The following is a 17,257-nucleotide window of genomic DNA, read 5'->3' as shown; positions in this document are numbered from 1 at the left end:
GTGCAAACAATGAGGTGCGTCTGTGGGCAAGGACTTGAAACTGCCCAAACGCGCGAAAGACAGGTAGTCACCGGACATCACTACATGCGCCAATCTGTAGCGGCGAGGAGCGACGTAATGCAGGACCACAGGTGCCATTGTCATAGTCCTACTCCGCATGACGCCGATGCTGTTGGTTTTCTAATGCCGGTTCAAAACCCCTGGTTCAAAGAGGGTGCGAAAAGTCCACCATTTATTTGCCCAGTGTTCCTGGTCAGATTAGTGATCCATTGAGCCCATACTTCGCTTAACTACCAGGCTTGCCGGTGAAGGGGATGTGTGGCTGTAAACACCAGTTGGACTGACGGATTAACCAGCAGGATAGGTTGGCTGGAACTGGTGTCTAGAGGTGGCCAGGAAGAACACCGGACGGAAAAAAATGGCTTGACGTCAACACATATCTGGGTGAGGGTTATCTTAATGCTGAAATGCTCAATTTTGGAGTTTGCATGTATTCCGGTAAACGATGACCTGGTAACCCTCGGTGAAATGTCGGTATGGAACTAGCAAAGGAAGCCTGACATGGACACGAATTGGCCTGGCAGGGACATTCCGACAGTCAGAATTAGCCTGTCGGGGTGTCGAATTGGCCTGGCGGGGACATTCGGACAGTCAGGATTGGCCTGTTCGGGGCGTCGAATTAGGGAAGCACAGGAATTGTACGACCGGGGCAGTCCAAAGAATTGCTCTCTCCGACCTTGTGTCCTACCCTCTACAAAGGAGGCGGACATCGCGTTGCCATGATATCTGCGTGATTGGAGATCTTCGGGACCATGTGGATTTACGGCCGCTTCATTTCAGGGGCTTTCAGGAGAGTCAAGAATGACTAAGCGCGCATAGAGTATGGGTTTATAATTGGAAGAGCTTAGCTAGTCATCGCTGTAGGCTGAACGACGAATTAGCTTTGTACACGCTGGCTTCTCATTTGTGACAAGGCTGGTTCTTAGATGATGCACGTGTAAGTAGTGACTTTGTCGTAGATCTTGTCGTATTGCTGTTTGCTATTTGTTGTGGTCACAACCTGATAGCAGCAGTTATACGTGCTCTGATGCACTACGATTGCGGCATTTGTGCATGAAATGGATGCATCATAACGATGGCTTAATAAGGATCAACTGCTTTGCAACTGCAGACGCCAGTGGGCCTGCGTTGCCATATCCGGCAGGTGTAGGGGTATTCTATATATAGCGGTCACACATAAGATGCAATCCTGGTGTATGCTAAATTGCGTTTCGCCAAAACTGCGACAAGTGGCAGTAAAAGCTTGGCAGCGTAGTGCCCACAGGCGCCGGCCACCTGCCACTTGAACGTGTTTTTCATGTACGGCAATCAGTACGGCTTTTACTGGTGGCGTTATAGACGACAAACAACTTGTATCATAACTGTAGCTACATCGCCGCAAACGATTTACTATCTTATCATCGCCTGAAAAATCAAAATTGAGCATCTTTAGTCAGATATCTTGCACAACTATCGCAATTTGAATGAGGCACTAACATCGTTTGCGACCAATGACAGAGCTTGTCGTAGTCCAGGTGATGAAGATACAGCATAAGCGAGTCCAGGAAGCTGTCGGCGCAATTTGACTTGTTTTGTGTCGGCATTTATGGACTTCGACAAGTTAAACACCAGTCGAATTGGCGCCTGCAAAAGATCGCTGCCATTTGAGCATCATGTTACGCGGGAGCTAAAGCGGGTCAAGGATTGTGCTCAGGAGGAACAAGTTGCGGCGCCCGTAGTAACGGCACCTTTGTCCTCACGCCTGAAGCGGCCTCTGGAAGACTGTGAAATAGTTACAGAGAAAGAGATTTGTGCGGTAAGAATAAATTTAATTGACGATGTTTACGTTACGGTGGCTAAGACTTAATTCCATTTCCGGCGGGCTGAAGGCACGGTGGCCTTCTCGAATCGACGTGCTTAAATATACACGCTTCCGCATGTGCATGATTGCTTTACTGCATTTTGATGCAGTGTGCGGTGGCTATCGACACGGTGCTGCGCTTACTGGTGTAACCCCGGGGTCACAATAGCGACCCAAGCATTCTTGCACGGCACGCATCCTAGGTTCATCGGACGCGCCCACTTAGGTTGCTGCAGCCACCATGTGCCACTGCCCTGCATACTTGCAGGCTGGAGGCGCCGCCGTTAACTTCTCACCGGCGAACAGCGAGGGCGGCAGCCGCAGTGCATCTGCCCTTGGGGATCGGACTCGAGTCCTGCAATCGTCCGACCTTGAAAACAGCATTGCGATCTTATCCGGCGCCCTCCGGCAAGTACCACTCTTCGACGTGTTGCGTTGTGTTCGCGCGTTCACGGTGTGCAGAGACCCCAGGTGCACATGCACAGTGCATTCTGGCACGGTGTTCCCTGTACAGCCTTTTACTGTGTGGACACTTGCAAGGTCGTTTAAAGGTCGTCCTCGACAACCATTGCAAAGTTCCCTGGAAAACCTGGCGACCAAACAGGTGGTCCCCGGGTATAGGTCGGATGCCTAGTTTAATGTTCTCCAGCTCAGCGCATGTTTGAGCCGATGTGTCCCCCTGATGTTATTAAATCCGGGGTCCTGCTGCGATCCGCACTGGCATGGAGCGCAGATGGCGCAGCCCCGTGAAACCGTACAAGATGCCCCGCCTTCATGGACCGCGCCTGCCCACTGCCGTGCGCGGTATCGTTGACGTGGGAATTGAAACTGGTAACCACGACGACCAGCCGGGGCGTCACTCGCAGCACCCGAACCATCAGAACCAAAATGCGTCAACGGATGCGACTGGCTGCACGGCGGAACTGGCGCAGTGCCACCAACAGCAAGCACAACAGCAGGTTGGATCGGTTCCAAGTGGGCGATGACTTGCTGCAGATACCTGCAGGTAGCAGTGGAGCTGGCTAGAGACGTTCCTTCCGGGATAGGGGAACAAGTTTTGTTCTCAAACTTCCTCAAACTGACATCCCTTGGGCCATTCCCTTTTCCTGTCCGTTTTGTGCCACATGCTCTCCGCATGATGATGCAGCCCGGGGTGGCCAGTGTCAATCCCGTAGGGCAGCATCCCCAGGGGCCATCGGGCGGACATACGCAGCCTACCGGAGCCGTACCTGTGGCTCAGCAGCAACAGCAGCAGCAGCATGAGTGGGGCCGGCTGTTCAGCGCCCTGAGCCTCGGGGGCCCGGCTCACAGCTGTCTCCGGTCCGACCCCGTGTGGGCAGCTGCCACCAGCAACAGGGAGGGCCGCGGTGGCGTAAGCAGTTCGGCTACCTCCCGGGGCTACATTAGTGGCGGGCAAGGTGGGTTGGGCGAAGGAGGAGGATTACACGACTTTCAACCGGATACTGGTGGCTCACATTCCTGAGCCGCACGGACACCCTCAACGCTTCTGGCTAGTTGGACGTTCTGGTCTGAGCATGACGTTATAGGGCAAAACAAGGGCTGCGACATTGAGAGGGAGGCGAAAGATTCAGTTGAGCCTTGTGCTCCAAGGCTCCAGGCCACTGGCACCTCCTGAGAAGGGCGGGTCAATATCGAATGGCTGATGTAAAGCGCGATATAGGGTCAGCCTTGTGAGGGCGCTTCCCCAGGGCTGCTACTTGGCAGCTGAGACCCAAATCGTTAATGGACCCAGCTAGGCACCAAGGGGCACACACGGGGCGATACATGGAACACGGCACTGGCCGGCTCCCTTAATGTGGAGGAACAAGTGGTGGTGGCGCTGGTCCCTCCTCGAGGATGCACCACCTGCTTGTGTCGTGTTGGATGTGTCGGTGCTGCAATGGCCCAGGTTCGTCGCGCCCATCCCGTCACACCGTGGTATTCGACGGCTTGAAAGACTTCCCTGCCGACTCCGGCTATTCTCGCCTCGTGCGCGCGCTACTGTCCTATACCGCGCAGGCGTGGAACAGCCCAAGGCGCGTTGCGCCCCAGTTGGCAGCAACAACTGCCGCGGCAGCAGCGGCAGCTCCCAGGCCACGCCTGTCATATGCGACGGAAGCAACACCTGCATGGCTCCCTACCCAAACCAGCCTATTGGGAGTGTTATGGTAGGAACAAGCCCATGCGGCGATGCTCAAGGGCCTTTGCCGGGGCCGGCATTGATGGGCGCTGACTTGACGAGCCTTGCCATTGGGCCGCCGCCGTTGACTGCATCACCTTCTGGAAGTGCTGTGTCCGGGACTCCGTATTCCGTCGTTCCTATCAGCCCGTGGCATCAGTCGGAGCCCGGTATGGGCAGCGAAGCCGTGGTGGGAATGAGCCTAGTCAAGGCTGTAGCTGAACCAGGCCCTGTCATGCCGGGCCTGGCATCTGGGTCACAGCTTGAACGCTATACGGGTCGTGCGGTATCTGGATCCGTTGCAGCCCGATGTGGTGGCTTCTTGGCCCAAGAGGCCTGTAGGTTGATGGCGAGCTCCGGTGCAAGCCACACCTGACCCCGCAACAAGTGCCACTTAACCCTGATGCCAAATGATGATGTTTTAATGGAACGTAGGGGCGGCAGCGGCTATGTGTCTGAGGGGATATTTGCGTGGGTGTATGACGGCCACTTACGGAGTCGGGGCAGGGCACGCGAAGTGCAAGTTGATGCGAGCGAAGTGCATTATGACGCGGGGGTGTATCGTGCAGTATGCATCGGTCGTGAAACCCCGCCCTACCACTGCGCCTGACTGACCGAAACAATTTATCATGTATGTACCATTCATCTCAAGTGTGTCCCTCTCGGAGCATAATGATACTCAGGAGCACGAGCCCCTTGACTGACCGGCTGTCGCACCGTTGCTGCGCTATATCTTGTGGCGATGTTGTTGCTATTTCAAGAACCCTACGTGTGAAGACAACTGCCATGGCTTAACTTGAATCCACATGTACCGTTTGGAGTCCTCAGTCCATGGAGGCTATATGGCGAGTTACTCGGCTCCGCGTCTGTGTTTACACCCATAGCTACTCGGTTGCGGATTTACACATCCCTGTAGTTTTGCCTGTTTTGCGCGTCAACACTGCTAGGCGGTGCCTTGTACCCATGGACCTCTGCAATAAACCCCCTGGTTCCTCACACACAACGTCTTTGGTAAAGGGTTGTAATGCGAGCCAGTCTTTAGCCCGCCGGGTTAACATGCATCATGCATGGTAAGGGAGTTCCCCGACCAGCGCCTCCCAGGTCTTCTTGGGTCAAATAATTTATCGAGGCCGCCTTTGCATGCGTCGAGTTCGTGAAGTCTAATTAATGCACGAACGTTTTGCGAGCCAACCCCAACTGCATGTTACCACAACGTACTTGGCGTATATTTTGGCTGACCCCCGGGTCACGTGGGCAGTACTAAAGTCGCTGGGCAGCCCTGGGCAGCGGACGACGGCCCTTGTCCTCTCCTTCGGACTGCTCGTCTTGTCTTCCGTTGCACTTAGCGCAAGGAATCCTTAATGTTAATATGTAATACCTCCTTTCATTATCACGCCCCGCGTCTGATTGCGGTTCTTGAGCTTCGACACCTCAATTGATAGTATGGACCAATGTACCTGTAAGCTCATGGGCTTGAAGCTCAGGTTTCTACCTTCCATAAGTGTCTTAGGGCTCAGAGCCCTAAGCGGCCATACTAAAAGCATCGAGGCCCCCTCCTGTGTTACGAAACCAGCGACACGCGGTTGCAGCCACCTCTTTTAGGCCGCTGAATCTCTTACCCACAAGGAAGGACACAAACGCTTTGATGCCTTACCTCTCCGGCCTGCAATTTATCACAAACGAAGACCCCATGACAAAGAGAGCTAAGAGCGCTCCCTTACCCGTGACTCACCCCTTCAGTTCCGCGCGCTCTGTTTCGTCCCCTTCCTGGAGCACCGAGTCCCCTCGTCCGCCGCACGCGGCCGCCTCGGCCTAGCGGCGCAGCTGCACCCGCTCCAGAGGCCCTGATGGAAGGGGCCCTATGCGGCGCCAGCAGTCATTCCGCGGTGTTCACTGCTTCAGAACTTAGGCTTGCGTCCGGGTCCGCCGTTGGTGGGGTTGCCAGGATTGGTCATTACAATGAAATGGACTCCGAACCGTTTGCCGCGGCAAAACTGAGTAGGGCTGGCAAGCTGGTCTCCGCAAGCAGCACAGTAGGGCCGCCAAGCCGTCCGTCGTGCGATTTCCAGCAGGGTCCTGGAACCCGGCTCCCCACGTCCCTGGGGCAACAAGTGGAGCAGCAGCAACAACTGTATCAGCAGCAATACCGTGAGCAGCAGCAAAAGCAACAATACCAACATCATCAGCAACAGCAAAGTCGGCAGCAGCAGGAGCTACAGCCATACCAAAGCCGGCAACTGTACCTGCGCAGTGGGGAGCCGAGCGGCGCGCCGGCAAGCTTCCAGGCGCATGGGCCGCTTGTCGGGCCGCACCCGGGGCCCGGGCAAGCGGGAGGCGGAATGGGGCCGCCTGGGGCTCATCCACACGGGCAGCGCAGCGACCTTCCCGGGAGCAGTTGGTCGCACCAGGCGGGCGCGGAGGCGTGGAGTGGAGCAGCACAGGCGCCGCGTGCGCAGGAGGGCCCACACAAGGAGCGTGGCGTCAGCCGGTCCGCGCCTGCTGGTGGTGCTGCAGCGGCGGCGCCATCAAATGGCTGCTGGCAAGTGGGTCAACAGGAACCTCAACAGGAGCTGCAGCTTCGACAGGGGCAGCCCCTAAACCTCCTGCAGCAGTCTTATGTTCAGCAGAATCCACAGCAGCAGCAGCAGCAACAACAACAACCAATTCAGCTGCAACAGCAAGCGCTGCTATCCTATGAACGGCCGGAGGCCATGCAGAGGGTAGGGAGCGGGACATCGCAGCACTTGCAGCAGCCATCATGGCAACAACAGCAAAGGTCAACCAGCCCAGCAAGGGGTGGAGTACGAGGCCGTGGTAATGGTGGCGGAAGCCACGGCCGGGGCAGCGGCGCCGCCGGCGGTAGCGCCCCCACACCGTCAGGCGGCTGTGCTGCCCGGGGCTGGGGCCGGGGCCGCGGTGGCGCTCTGAGCCCGCCCTCCGCTGGCCCCTCCCAGCCCCCCCCTGCTCCTACTGTGGCCCCCGCTATGGCCCGCGACGCCTGCTGCCCCATCTGCAGTGCGCCCTTCCATGCCCGCATGAGCAACGCCGAAGTGAATGACCACGTGGACGCGTGTGTGAGGGTGCTGTCGAGCGACATGTGATGAGCGGTTGTGAAGGGGTTGTGAAAGGCAATCCGTGCCGATGGCGGACTGGAATTTTGTGACGCGAGAGATGTGCGAGAGAGTACAACGCCTGTTGGACCTGTTGGACCACTCCCATGGGCATGTGGTCGTTTTGGACGAGCATTGCGAAGTTTGCGACCGGCTGGCTGATAGAGGTCTACGTGCCCAATGGCAATGATAAAATGGCGCACATCAGGTCGCACCAGGCCAGCTCCGCTGTGGTACTTCCTCGCGGGGCTCCTGACCGCGAACCCGCTACGGCCCTCCCTTCCCGGTGTGTAGGCAGGTGTTGGCTTCTGAGATGGATACGGTTATGGCAGGGCGGGGTAGCTGTTGAGGTGGTAGGAGCCACTGATCCTGGAGGCCCTACACGTACACAGCTGAACTAAAAGCAGGATATGTGTGTTTTCTGCACCTCGTGGAGTTGTGTTACTCTCCAAAGGTGAAACCTAGGGGGCCATACGAGCCATGAGGGGCCCAAGGGCCTGCAGACTACGGCTGTCCGCAATGCATGTGGACTACTGGTCCGAAAGGTCACCAATTTTGTACTTTGTTGGTCCATCAGTGCGCCTCAACGTAAAATTTAACGATTCCCTATTTAAAACAGTTACGGATGTTCTGACCTGGATGCCTACCTTGTATGCATAGTTCCCCAACAGCAGGGGCCGCCGACTGTTACAGCGCAGTAAGGGACTGTGCGTTGGCAGGCGGAAATAGTTTGAACCAGCTTAATACGTTACAAACAGGATGCCTTGCAACCTTTGTGGTGACTCTGCGACACAAGTTTAAACGACGCAAAGCGTCCACAACGCAATGGCACACCCTCCATCACATCCTTGAATTCGCCAAACCTTGACGTACCTCATGCCAAAGAAGGGTCAATACACCCCCGGGGAGATGGCGATGTATTCAGACAAAGAATACTATATAGAACGGGCCGGGTGCTGCACAAGCGACATCATCCTATAAATTGCTAATGATGCCGAGTACGGCACATCGTACATACCCTGCCACAAAATCAAAGTACATAACACATTATGTCGACAGCAACAAGACAAATTACTCGCAAGTGGTGACACCTACTTAACGCAGCGCAAGCAACGCTTTGTTTATAGGAATATATCAAACGAACAGCCCCCTCCCTCCGCCATAACGGCCGAGCATTAGCCAGCAAGGGAACGCGCACCGTCACAATAAGTCGCCAATATGGCTGCGAGCGCATGTTGAGGCCGTCATATCACCATCATGAACACCATCAATAACAGCACGATGTAATGAGGCAACAGAAATGAAGGAATACTGTGTTGCGCAGCGAGCAAGGGACGAATCACGCCACACGATCTTGATGTTACGCCCTCCCATGGTTTGCGGTTCTTAATAGGACGAATGTTTATCCTGTCTTACCGCGATGCTTTCGAAGCTTCCAAGCCCTGATGACACAAGCCAATTACCTCAGTGACAGGCCGGACCGGAAACCGCACACCCCCAAAGCCAGCACTCAGTATTGTGCGTCAAGGCCACCCGCCCGCCCTAACAAGGGAACTGCCTCCCGCACTTGACATGCAAATCCCTCATCCCCGCGAACCCGCGATGCCGCACATTAACCCAGACAAGAGTTCCAAGAGCTGACACGCTTTACTCTGAGCGGCCATTTGGAGCGCTTTAGACAAATTTAGACCTTGCGCCAGTCAAAGGCAATGGGCGCCTGCAGCAGGTGGTCAGGGATGCCGAAAGCATCGCACAGCGCCACCGCCGCGCAGCGGGACCCACCCGCCGTCAGCTGGGCGTAGATATCCATGGTGGCGTTGCGGAGCGCCACCACATCGGCCCGGTTGAGGGCGCCCACGGTCAGGTAGAAGTCCAGAGAGCGCTGTATGCGGCTGAGGGCGTACAGCTGAGCCAGGAGGTCCAGCGCGGTGCGCAGCGACTCCGGGGCGCGGTTCACCTCCTGCAGCAGCAGTGGTAGCGGTCATAGTCGTGAGCGACCAAGTGGTAGGTGTGCTGGTGGCGATGGGGAGATCACGTCGGGACAGGCACAAGATGAGACCTGAGCTCCTGTCTAAGAGGAGCACAGTATCTAAATGGAGAGCTCAAGAAGCATTTTGAGGATCCTTTCGAGTCATGTCTCGGGACGAAGAAAAAACATACACCGATAACATCAAAACGATGCGGACGCCCTCGTCCAGGAGGCGAAAACAATTTGATTGCAATATCCCTCTGCACCTGCAGGAAGTTCGCGTGGCAGAAGCGCTCCACCCAGGCCCAGCCAATGGACACCACAACGTCAAGCTGCCGGTCAAATGCCGCAGCAGAGGCGGCAGCCTTGGCGGCGGGGCCGTCCGCGCGAGTAGCGGCCGCAGCCATCTCTCCCGCCACCTGCGCCAGGAGGGCGCCCTCCCGGTAGGCCAACAGCGACTGCAGCGTCTTCGAGCACGAGGTGCCGCCGGCCGCCAGGGCACCGGCCGATGGTACGGCAGGCGCCCCCCTGGAGAGCGCCGCCTTGTCCTCCAGCAGTGCTCGCGTCACCTGCTGCATCATGACCGTGTTGTCCCCCTCGAATGTCACGTCCACGTTCATGTCGGTCATCATGGGCCCGATCTTGTTCGACGACAAGAAGCCCATGCCGCCACAGCACTCGCGGCAATCCTGGATAGCGTCACACAGGCGGGACGTAATAAACGAGGTGAGATGTGGGGGAGAGGCAGGAAACTAGCAGCGGGAGGGAGCGAGAGGAAAGAGGGAGGGAGCGAGACAAGAAGGACAATGAGCAACCGGGAACGGCAGACGGGGTGAGAGCAACCTCCGAATCCAAAAGGTCTCAGCTAGCGTCATGGTAATCTTTCCTTTCCCCGATACGGAACGTTCAACATCACGGCCGTCTCTTCCTCCTCCTCTCAGCGGCCTCCCTATCGTCTTCCCCCAACCCCCCCCATACCCCCTCCCCCCCACCTGCATGGCCTCTACTCGGCCCCAGGTGGCGGCCGCCTTCAGCCCCGAGGACAGCACGTGAATGGCCTTGGCGTCCGCGGGCCGCCGGGCGGCAGTGAGGGTCTTCAGGTGGCCCAGAGCCAGGTGCAGGGCGTACGTCTGGGCCAGGGGGGGGAGCAGCCGGGCCTGCAAGGGAGGAAAGTGGGTGGAGGGGAGGGGAGGGGAGGGTGGATAGGAGTTGGGAAGTAGCGACATGCAGTGTTGGGATAGGGACAGTGGACGGACAGTCGGCACGCGCACAGAGGTACCCATGGGAAGGACACAATCCACTGGGCGGGGGCCTGTGTTGGGTTGATTGCCCAATAGACCGCTGCACCTGCTGCCACAATGCCGCCTATGCATATCAGTCCCCTCCTCGCCCTCCCTCTCCCCGCTCCTCCCCCAGGCACCTGGTGGGTCACGTAGTCCATGATGGGTCGGTCACCGAACTGGGTGCGGCTGCAGCTGTAGCGGATGGCGACGGTGAGCGCCAGCTTGACTCCGTCCACACCGCCAGTGGCGATCAGCACGCGACCTGAACACAGCAACACAGCAACGGCACACAGGTAATGTAATGTAATGTTACAGAGTGGGAGGGGCTTCTGGGCCGCTTTATCACACAGGTGGTACGACGCAAACGGATCAGCCACCATGTATCCTAATGATAAACCCTCGAGTACACCAGTATCACCATTTCACGCCAGTAAACCATATCCCGCACCTCACCCAGACACCTCCCCTATTCATCCATTCACCCACCCACCCACCGGTAGTTAGGCCGCCCACCACCGTTCCAAAGCGCTGAGACACGCTGGGAATGGAGGAGGAGTACGTCCCGTCGGGGGAGACCGAGGCGAACGCGTCCAACATATCCTGCGTGTGTTTGGAGAGTGCGAAATCACACTAGGTAAGCAGAGGCGTATGTGGGTGGGATGGGGCCATGTGAACCCGGCAGGGAGGATCCCTCTCCATAGCTCATCATCATCATCATCATCATCGTCTTCCACACCAACAACACATTTCATCCCCTCCCGCAGCTGGTGGGTCACGATATCCCCAAGTCCCCCTCCCGGCGCCCCCTTCGACATACATACATACATACGTGATATGCCCCTGTCCGGCACTTTCCGACCGCCTTCCCGCCACCGTCTCACACCACCACTCACCTCACGCGGCACCCGCACATTGTCAAACCAGATGCGGCCGTTGTCCACCCCGTTGAGGCCCATCTTGGGGCCCTGGTCGGCGATACGCACCCCGGGCATCAGCCGGCCCTGGTCGTCCCGGATACGAACAACAAACACATGGGGGCCCTGCGGGGGAGAGAGGGGGGGAAGGGGGAGGGGAGGGGAGGAAAAACGCCAGTGGTCCAGACGTCAGCGGAGCTAACATGGGCAGGTGGGTGAGCGGCAAGCGTGGCAAAAACTGAAATGTACGACAAGAGGGCTGCATTGGCGAAGACCCTTTGCCCACCCCTACCTGCCACTGGCCATTCACGGTCAACTGGGCAAACACGGCACAAATCTTCCCGTGCTGTCCCGATCCGCCAATCCAGTACTTGCTAGCCTCGTCATTGGGCGTGTTGATTATGAATTGGCCCGAAGCCTTGTCGTACACGGCCGTGGTCTCAATGCCCATGACGTTGGACCCGTGGCCGAGCTCCGTCATTCCGAAGCAGCCCGGCAGTGTCAGGTCGTCCATGCCGGGCAAGTACCTACAGAGCCGGGGCAGTGCAACACACGATAATGGTGATGATGATGGGGCTCATGGGGCCGCAAGTGTTCCCCTAATGTGGGGCCGTCCCTCTACATGATCGGATTGCTGGAACGTTAATTCATTGCCTTCCAAGTCTTGTCATCTCGGCAAACGCAACAAACGCAAGAGGTCTCGGAAATTGGAGACCAAGTCACTACGGACAAAAAAAGCAGCACTGCTGGAATCAATGCGGTCTGATGCACGATGACCCGATGACCCGATTCCTGTCCCAGGCACCGACCCGGCGTGAAAAGCACTGCCCGTCACTGCACAACCCTGGCTAGCACCCGGCGGCCCTTGCGGCATACCCACTTGTTGTGGTGGTAGGCAGTGCCCAACTTCGCAATGGTTCCCCCGCACAGGGTGAAGTGCACCCCGGCCTTGATGGCCAGAGAGTAGTCCGCATACATAAGGGACTCCAGCGCGGCCATGAAGCGGCGGGGCTCTGCCGTGCGGGAAGAGAAAGGGGGGGTGTCGCAAGCGGGTTATGGCGTATTGGTACTGTGATGCCATGGGCGGCCGCCGTGGGCATGTGTGGGGATGTGGCAACAGGGAGCGGAGGAAAGGCGATGCTGTTGGCCGAAGTGTCAAATTTGCAACTTTAAGAAGACACACGTCATGATCCCATGGCCTACAACGGCAAACACGCGTCATCATGTATTTTAAACATGGTTATGATTGCCGCAGGCGCTGGTAAAGCAATGGCTGGAAGGGGCAGGGACAGCAGCCTGGCCTACCGTTGGTGTAGTCGCGGACGGAGAAGAATTTCTGCGCCACAAACTTCTTCAGACGCTGAAGTGTCTGCTCCCTGAACTCCATAAGCCCTTGGTAGTGGTTGGGTCTGTACAAGTCGTCCTGTTTAGGAGGCGGCAGCGACCAAGACATCAAGTCCATGTCTACGTCAGCGAGAGACAACGGTCAAACCGCGACACCAGCTTTAAAAAACACTATGATAATTATTATATGCTATGCTTGTGCTAAGGGCTTCTATAAGCACTGTGACTTGTTTACATCCACCTGGTGCATGCATGGTGAAGGACCATCGCGGCCGAAGCAAGTCAGAGAGCAAAACGACTCACCTTCAGGAATTCATATATGGCCTCCCGCAACTCTTTATTGTCATGGACAAGGAAATCCTTCATCTCCTTCGGGCACACTGCAAGTCGAGTAGTTGCATTGCCTGCTGTCACTTGCCGTGCGAGCACCTGAAGACGCTCGGTGGCCTTCTCCGTGGAAGTCATGTTTCACTCAACGAAGTTCTTTCACAAGCTGATTGCAACTTGACTACACCCAAATCAGTCTCCGTTATGTGACTACTCGTATCGCCAACTTATTGATACACTTCTTCCGGCAAGGGCTCTTTATATCCTATACGGTGTGGGGTACAGGCATACAGACTACAGCAAGGCATGCGGTTTTCCACGCAAGCAATTGTTGTACCTCGCTGCCGTACGGTGCAGTTTGCCGGTGCCTGCACGCTGTTGAGCGGATGCTGCGAAAGCACGGTTTTTGATCCACACCACTGATAAGTACATCTTGTACACCGTCTTATTATCCGCATTTAACACTTTCAGCCGCATCGCCTACTACGATGGCACTTGCGCTCCGTCGGTCATCCCAGGTGCGAGCACAGCGGACTGAAAGTGTGACCATTCGATTATGCCCAAAACTATTAGGACATTGTTGCGGCAGTTTGAAATCTTTTACTTGGCTGGCATATCCTGGCATAGGAGTATCAAAAGCAGTATGCCTCATTTTCAACACGATGCAGGCATCATGCAGCACGTCAGCGTCGGCTACATCGCGTGGGGTTTGGGCAGGTGCGATATTGCTTCCCGGCAGGCACTGACTCCAACCACGAGGCTTTGGCCTTTCTGTAAAATTACATCAACAAGCTCTTGCTTTGTCTCGTACAGTTGGTAATAAGCGCATGACAATCTTTTGCCAAGCGGCAAAACAGGTGAGAAGGACGTAATCACACGAGAGATTATTTAGAGGCTGCCTTTACCTCAGCAGCACCCTGGCTTGACGTTGCATCGCTATGCCAGATCTGTTGCCCAGCCTCGCGAGTTTTCGGATCTTCTACTTGCCCTTTCAGGAAGGGCAGCTTTTGTGGCTGTAGTCGCATTCCCGTTGTGTATCCACAACTCAGCATTTAAAGACTTCCTTGTCATTTAGGTACCGCCTGTCCCCCATTCCTTGCAGCATGAGCAAGTCTTAAGTACACCTATCATTGGCCCTCCTGGGCTTTCTTGATAACCACCCAGGAGTCACCCAGCAGCCATCCTGTTCCTCGACACTTGGCGGCGGGGCTGCTGGCCGTCTCCTCTGCCGCAGCACTGGCGCTCACCGCCCTGCCTTTCAATGCCTTGGCGGTGTCGGGCGGCGGAGGAGTGTCCGAGTCCCTTGCGGGTAGGTGGGATGGCAAGGGTGGGAAGATGGTAAATGGAGTTCTGGAGGGCTACATTATATTAAGCACGAGCCCATGACCACGGGGGTCCTTGTGGCGGTGGTACCGCAACCAAACGTCTGCATCAAGAAATGTGGGATAGTGGGCGGTGTTAAGGGACTAAAGCATGGGTTTTTCCAGCCGCGCGCCTTCCTCGGAAACGCTGGTGCCCTATGCACGCATGCCGACGGCGGACAATGAACCCGTGTGCGTATTTTTATACTGGGGCTGGTGCTGATGCTCCCCCCTTGTCTGTGGTTCGTCTTCCCCTCCTGCCTGACTCGGGTAGGCAAGGACCTTACGGGCAAGGACTTGCGCAAGCTGAAGCTCACTAAGGCAAACCTGCGACAGGTGGGTTAAGGCTGACCGGTTGAGCCGCTGCCCGTCTGGTCCACTGTGATAGCGCTGCGGCAGTAATTGCGGTGATAATGGTGGAGTCCAGCGATACGAATGCGGGACTGGATGTATCAGTATGTATTTCCTCTGGATTCTGTCCCCTTGTGAGGCCGACTGTCCAGTTCAATATGTGCAAAGCAGGTCACGATGGCGATACATTATATATAAGGGGGACTTCAGCTGGTCTATGCCCTATTCCCAGCGTTATGCCGCTCCCTCCCACCCCTTCGCTCGTCACCCTGGTGACAGACCAACTTCACTGACGCCAACCTGGAGGGCGTTTCTCTGTTTGGCAGCCTCAGTGGTGGGTGGCGGTCAGGGCAAATGTGGCGGGTGATGGGACTGCTGGATGAGGAGACCAGGGCAATGTGGCAAGTGGCTCACGTAGTCGGGCCATGGGAATATCGCCACTACAGCAGCCACTTGCCTAGTCCTTACCGTGCGGATGCTGTACACAGCAGGGGCCCCTAAGGGTAAAATGGTTGATGGGGGAGCAGGAAAGTGTCTATAAGAACTAACGACCCGGGGATTAGTGGGGGCTGTGAGAGGTCATCATTCCACCTTTGCTTTGAGTGGTTTTGCTCTCGCCGCACTGCACCCCCTCTCCCAACCGCTGCGACGCGGCACCCGCCCAGCTACCCACCTGCCTGTTGTGGCGCCCGTTTGTTCAGAGAGCGCCATCTTCCGGGGTGCCAACCTGCGCAATGCCGACCTGGAGAGCGGCAACTACGAGTTTGCGGACTTCACGAATGCGGTGCTGGAGGGAGCCTTTGTCAACAATGCCCAGTTCGTTAAAGTAAGGGGCTGTGTGAAGGGGGAGCTGGGGCGAGGAAAGAGCGGCGGCTGAGGCGGCTAGGACGCAGAGCAAGGCGCACGTTGTGCTTCTGTTTAGTCGGCTTGTTGGCTGGTCGTGCAGCTGCATTGGACGGGTGAGAGCCCCGCGGGGCCCCGCATGGTCGGCCCTGTGCTGCGGCCTTAAAGCCACTGCTCAAGGAAGTGTCGACGTGGCGGTTTTGTGTTCACACGCAGCGTAGGTCTTGCCATAGCGCCCGCTGCGCTCTGTTGCGCACATGGAGGTATCCCGAGGAGGGTTGCGCGGAAGGTGAAACGGAGATTCTAATAAAAATATTTCTGGTCGGTTTCATCTGGGGCACAATGTCCGATGAGGCGAGCACGGCTGGTCCCAGGCCTACCTGTGCGAACCCGCGCTCGCTTGGCGGCCTTCCCCGCTAACGTTTTCTTCGCCAGAATGCCCTTCTTCCCGCATCATCTCCCTATTTCCTTTGCATTTTTCCCCTCGACCCAGGTGACCATCACGGGCTCCGACTGGACGGATGTGGTGCTACGCAAGGATGTTCAGAAGGAGCTGTGCGCCATTGCGGATGGAGTCAACCCCACCACCGGCGTTAGCACCCGAGAGAGCTTGCTGTGCCCTTAGGTTGGGGAAAGGGTGCATATACGAGGGGCAGGAAGTGGTAGGGTGACAGATTGAGTGATCAGGTTTTGGCCGCGGAGGCGGTTTAGTGGGAGGTGTGCAGCGAGGTTTCCGGTTTAGTGGGAGGTGTGCAGCGAGGTTTGCGTGGAGGAGTGAATTTTGGAGTCGTGCATCAAAGATAGACGAAGAATTGGTATATGTTTGGAGGTGGCTGCGGTGCGGTTTTTGGGCATATTTTATTTTTGTCTGCCGTGATATCTCAAATTCTCATTTATCATTTGATGTTTGTTGGTGGGTGTCGCCAGGTTATCAGCGACCTGGCACTGGCGCACTTGTAAGGGCGGCCTTGTTTACGGCACACGCACACAAACATAAGAGGATCCTTTGAAGAAAATGCCTGCCAGAGTTAGTTTACTTGCACGAACGGGGTTGACCCGCTGGCAGTTGTATTGCTCTGGCTAATGACAGAAAGGTTTAGAGCACGACACTTGTATGTTCGGTCCCCACACGCACAACAGAATTACAGGTAAGATATAACGCTGAGGCCCTGCGCCCCGTCACGTCACCACAAGGGCAAATGTACCGTCACAAAATAGCTAAATTACCGCCTTCTGCTCCCGAGCAAAGAGGAACAGACATTCCTTTTTCTTCAAGGCAGATCCTTACTGATCACAACTAGGGCCCTTTAGCATCTGGGAGCAAACACCACGCTCAAAGCCTAAGTAGGCTGGCGGCATGGCTTTGTGTTCTTACCACACCCTAAGCTCTAAACGCAGAGGACCCACTTCCACATCCATGCAATGGTGCGTGCCATCCATGTCATGTCATGAATCAAACGCTATTCGCTGCGTTGTCCAACATCAGCCCTAAAAGTCACCGCAGTGAAAAAAACCATGCCACCGAATCAGCAGCCAACTCCGTCATCCTGCAGCCTCCCCAAACATATTTTCAGCGGCGATCCCGTATATCAGTGCACGAAACCGGTAATCGACAAGCCATGAGCAAGATTAAACGGACACTTGTCGCGGTAAGCTCCGGACAAGGCAAATAAAAC

General features: G+C 56.3%; 3 protein-coding genes across 3 annotated transcripts; 2 read left to right on the top strand and 1 right to left on the bottom strand.

Moving 5' to 3' along the window:
• Positions 1-1,473: 1,473 nt before the first annotated feature.
• On the top strand, positions 1,474-7,180 carry VOLCADRAFT_104660 (uncharacterized protein; the record flags this gene model as incomplete). The annotated part of the gene is made up of 7 exons (XM_002950361.1): positions 1,474-1,855; positions 2,169-2,308; positions 2,634-2,859; positions 3,048-3,318; positions 3,920-4,417; positions 6,331-6,622; positions 7,096-7,180. The coding sequence occupies exons 1-7, from the start codon at positions 1,646-1,648 to the stop codon at positions 7,178-7,180; spliced, it is 1,722 nt and encodes a 573-aa protein (XP_002950407.1). The 5' UTR covers positions 1,474-1,645.
• A 1,693-nt stretch (positions 7,181-8,873) lies between these two features.
• VOLCADRAFT_104659 (uncharacterized protein) lies at positions 8,874-13,244 on the bottom strand (the record flags this gene model as incomplete). Its single annotated transcript, XM_002950231.1, has 10 exons — positions 13,003-13,244; positions 12,661-12,778; positions 12,236-12,368; positions 11,648-11,882; positions 11,335-11,481; positions 10,936-11,041; positions 10,579-10,703; positions 10,151-10,315; positions 9,425-9,847; positions 8,874-9,149 (listed from the first exon to the last, which is right to left on the bottom strand). Exons 1-10 carry the CDS (start codon positions 13,162-13,164, stop codon positions 8,874-8,876), a joined length of 1,890 nt encoding a protein of 629 aa, XP_002950277.1. The 5' UTR covers positions 13,165-13,244.
• A 270-nt stretch (positions 13,245-13,514) lies between these two features.
• VOLCADRAFT_120854 (uncharacterized protein) lies at positions 13,515-16,554 on the top strand (the record flags this gene model as incomplete). The annotated part of the gene is made up of 6 exons (XM_002950360.1): positions 13,515-13,544; positions 14,191-14,335; positions 14,662-14,723; positions 15,018-15,072; positions 15,440-15,564; positions 16,075-16,554. 6 exons carry the CDS (start codon positions 13,515-13,517, stop codon positions 16,204-16,206), a joined length of 549 nt encoding a protein of 182 aa, XP_002950406.1. The 3' UTR covers positions 16,207-16,554.
• Positions 16,555-17,257: the final 703 nt, after the last annotated feature.

This window comes from Volvox carteri (assembly GCF_000143455.1).
Source record: "Volvox carteri f. nagariensis unplaced genomic scaffold VOLCAscaffold_18, whole genome shotgun sequence".
In the NCBI taxonomy this organism is placed as follows: domain Eukaryota; kingdom Viridiplantae; phylum Chlorophyta; class Chlorophyceae; order Chlamydomonadales; family Volvocaceae; genus Volvox; species Volvox carteri.
Note: the sequence above shows the minus strand (reverse complement) of the source record. Positions and strands in the feature narration are given on the sequence as shown.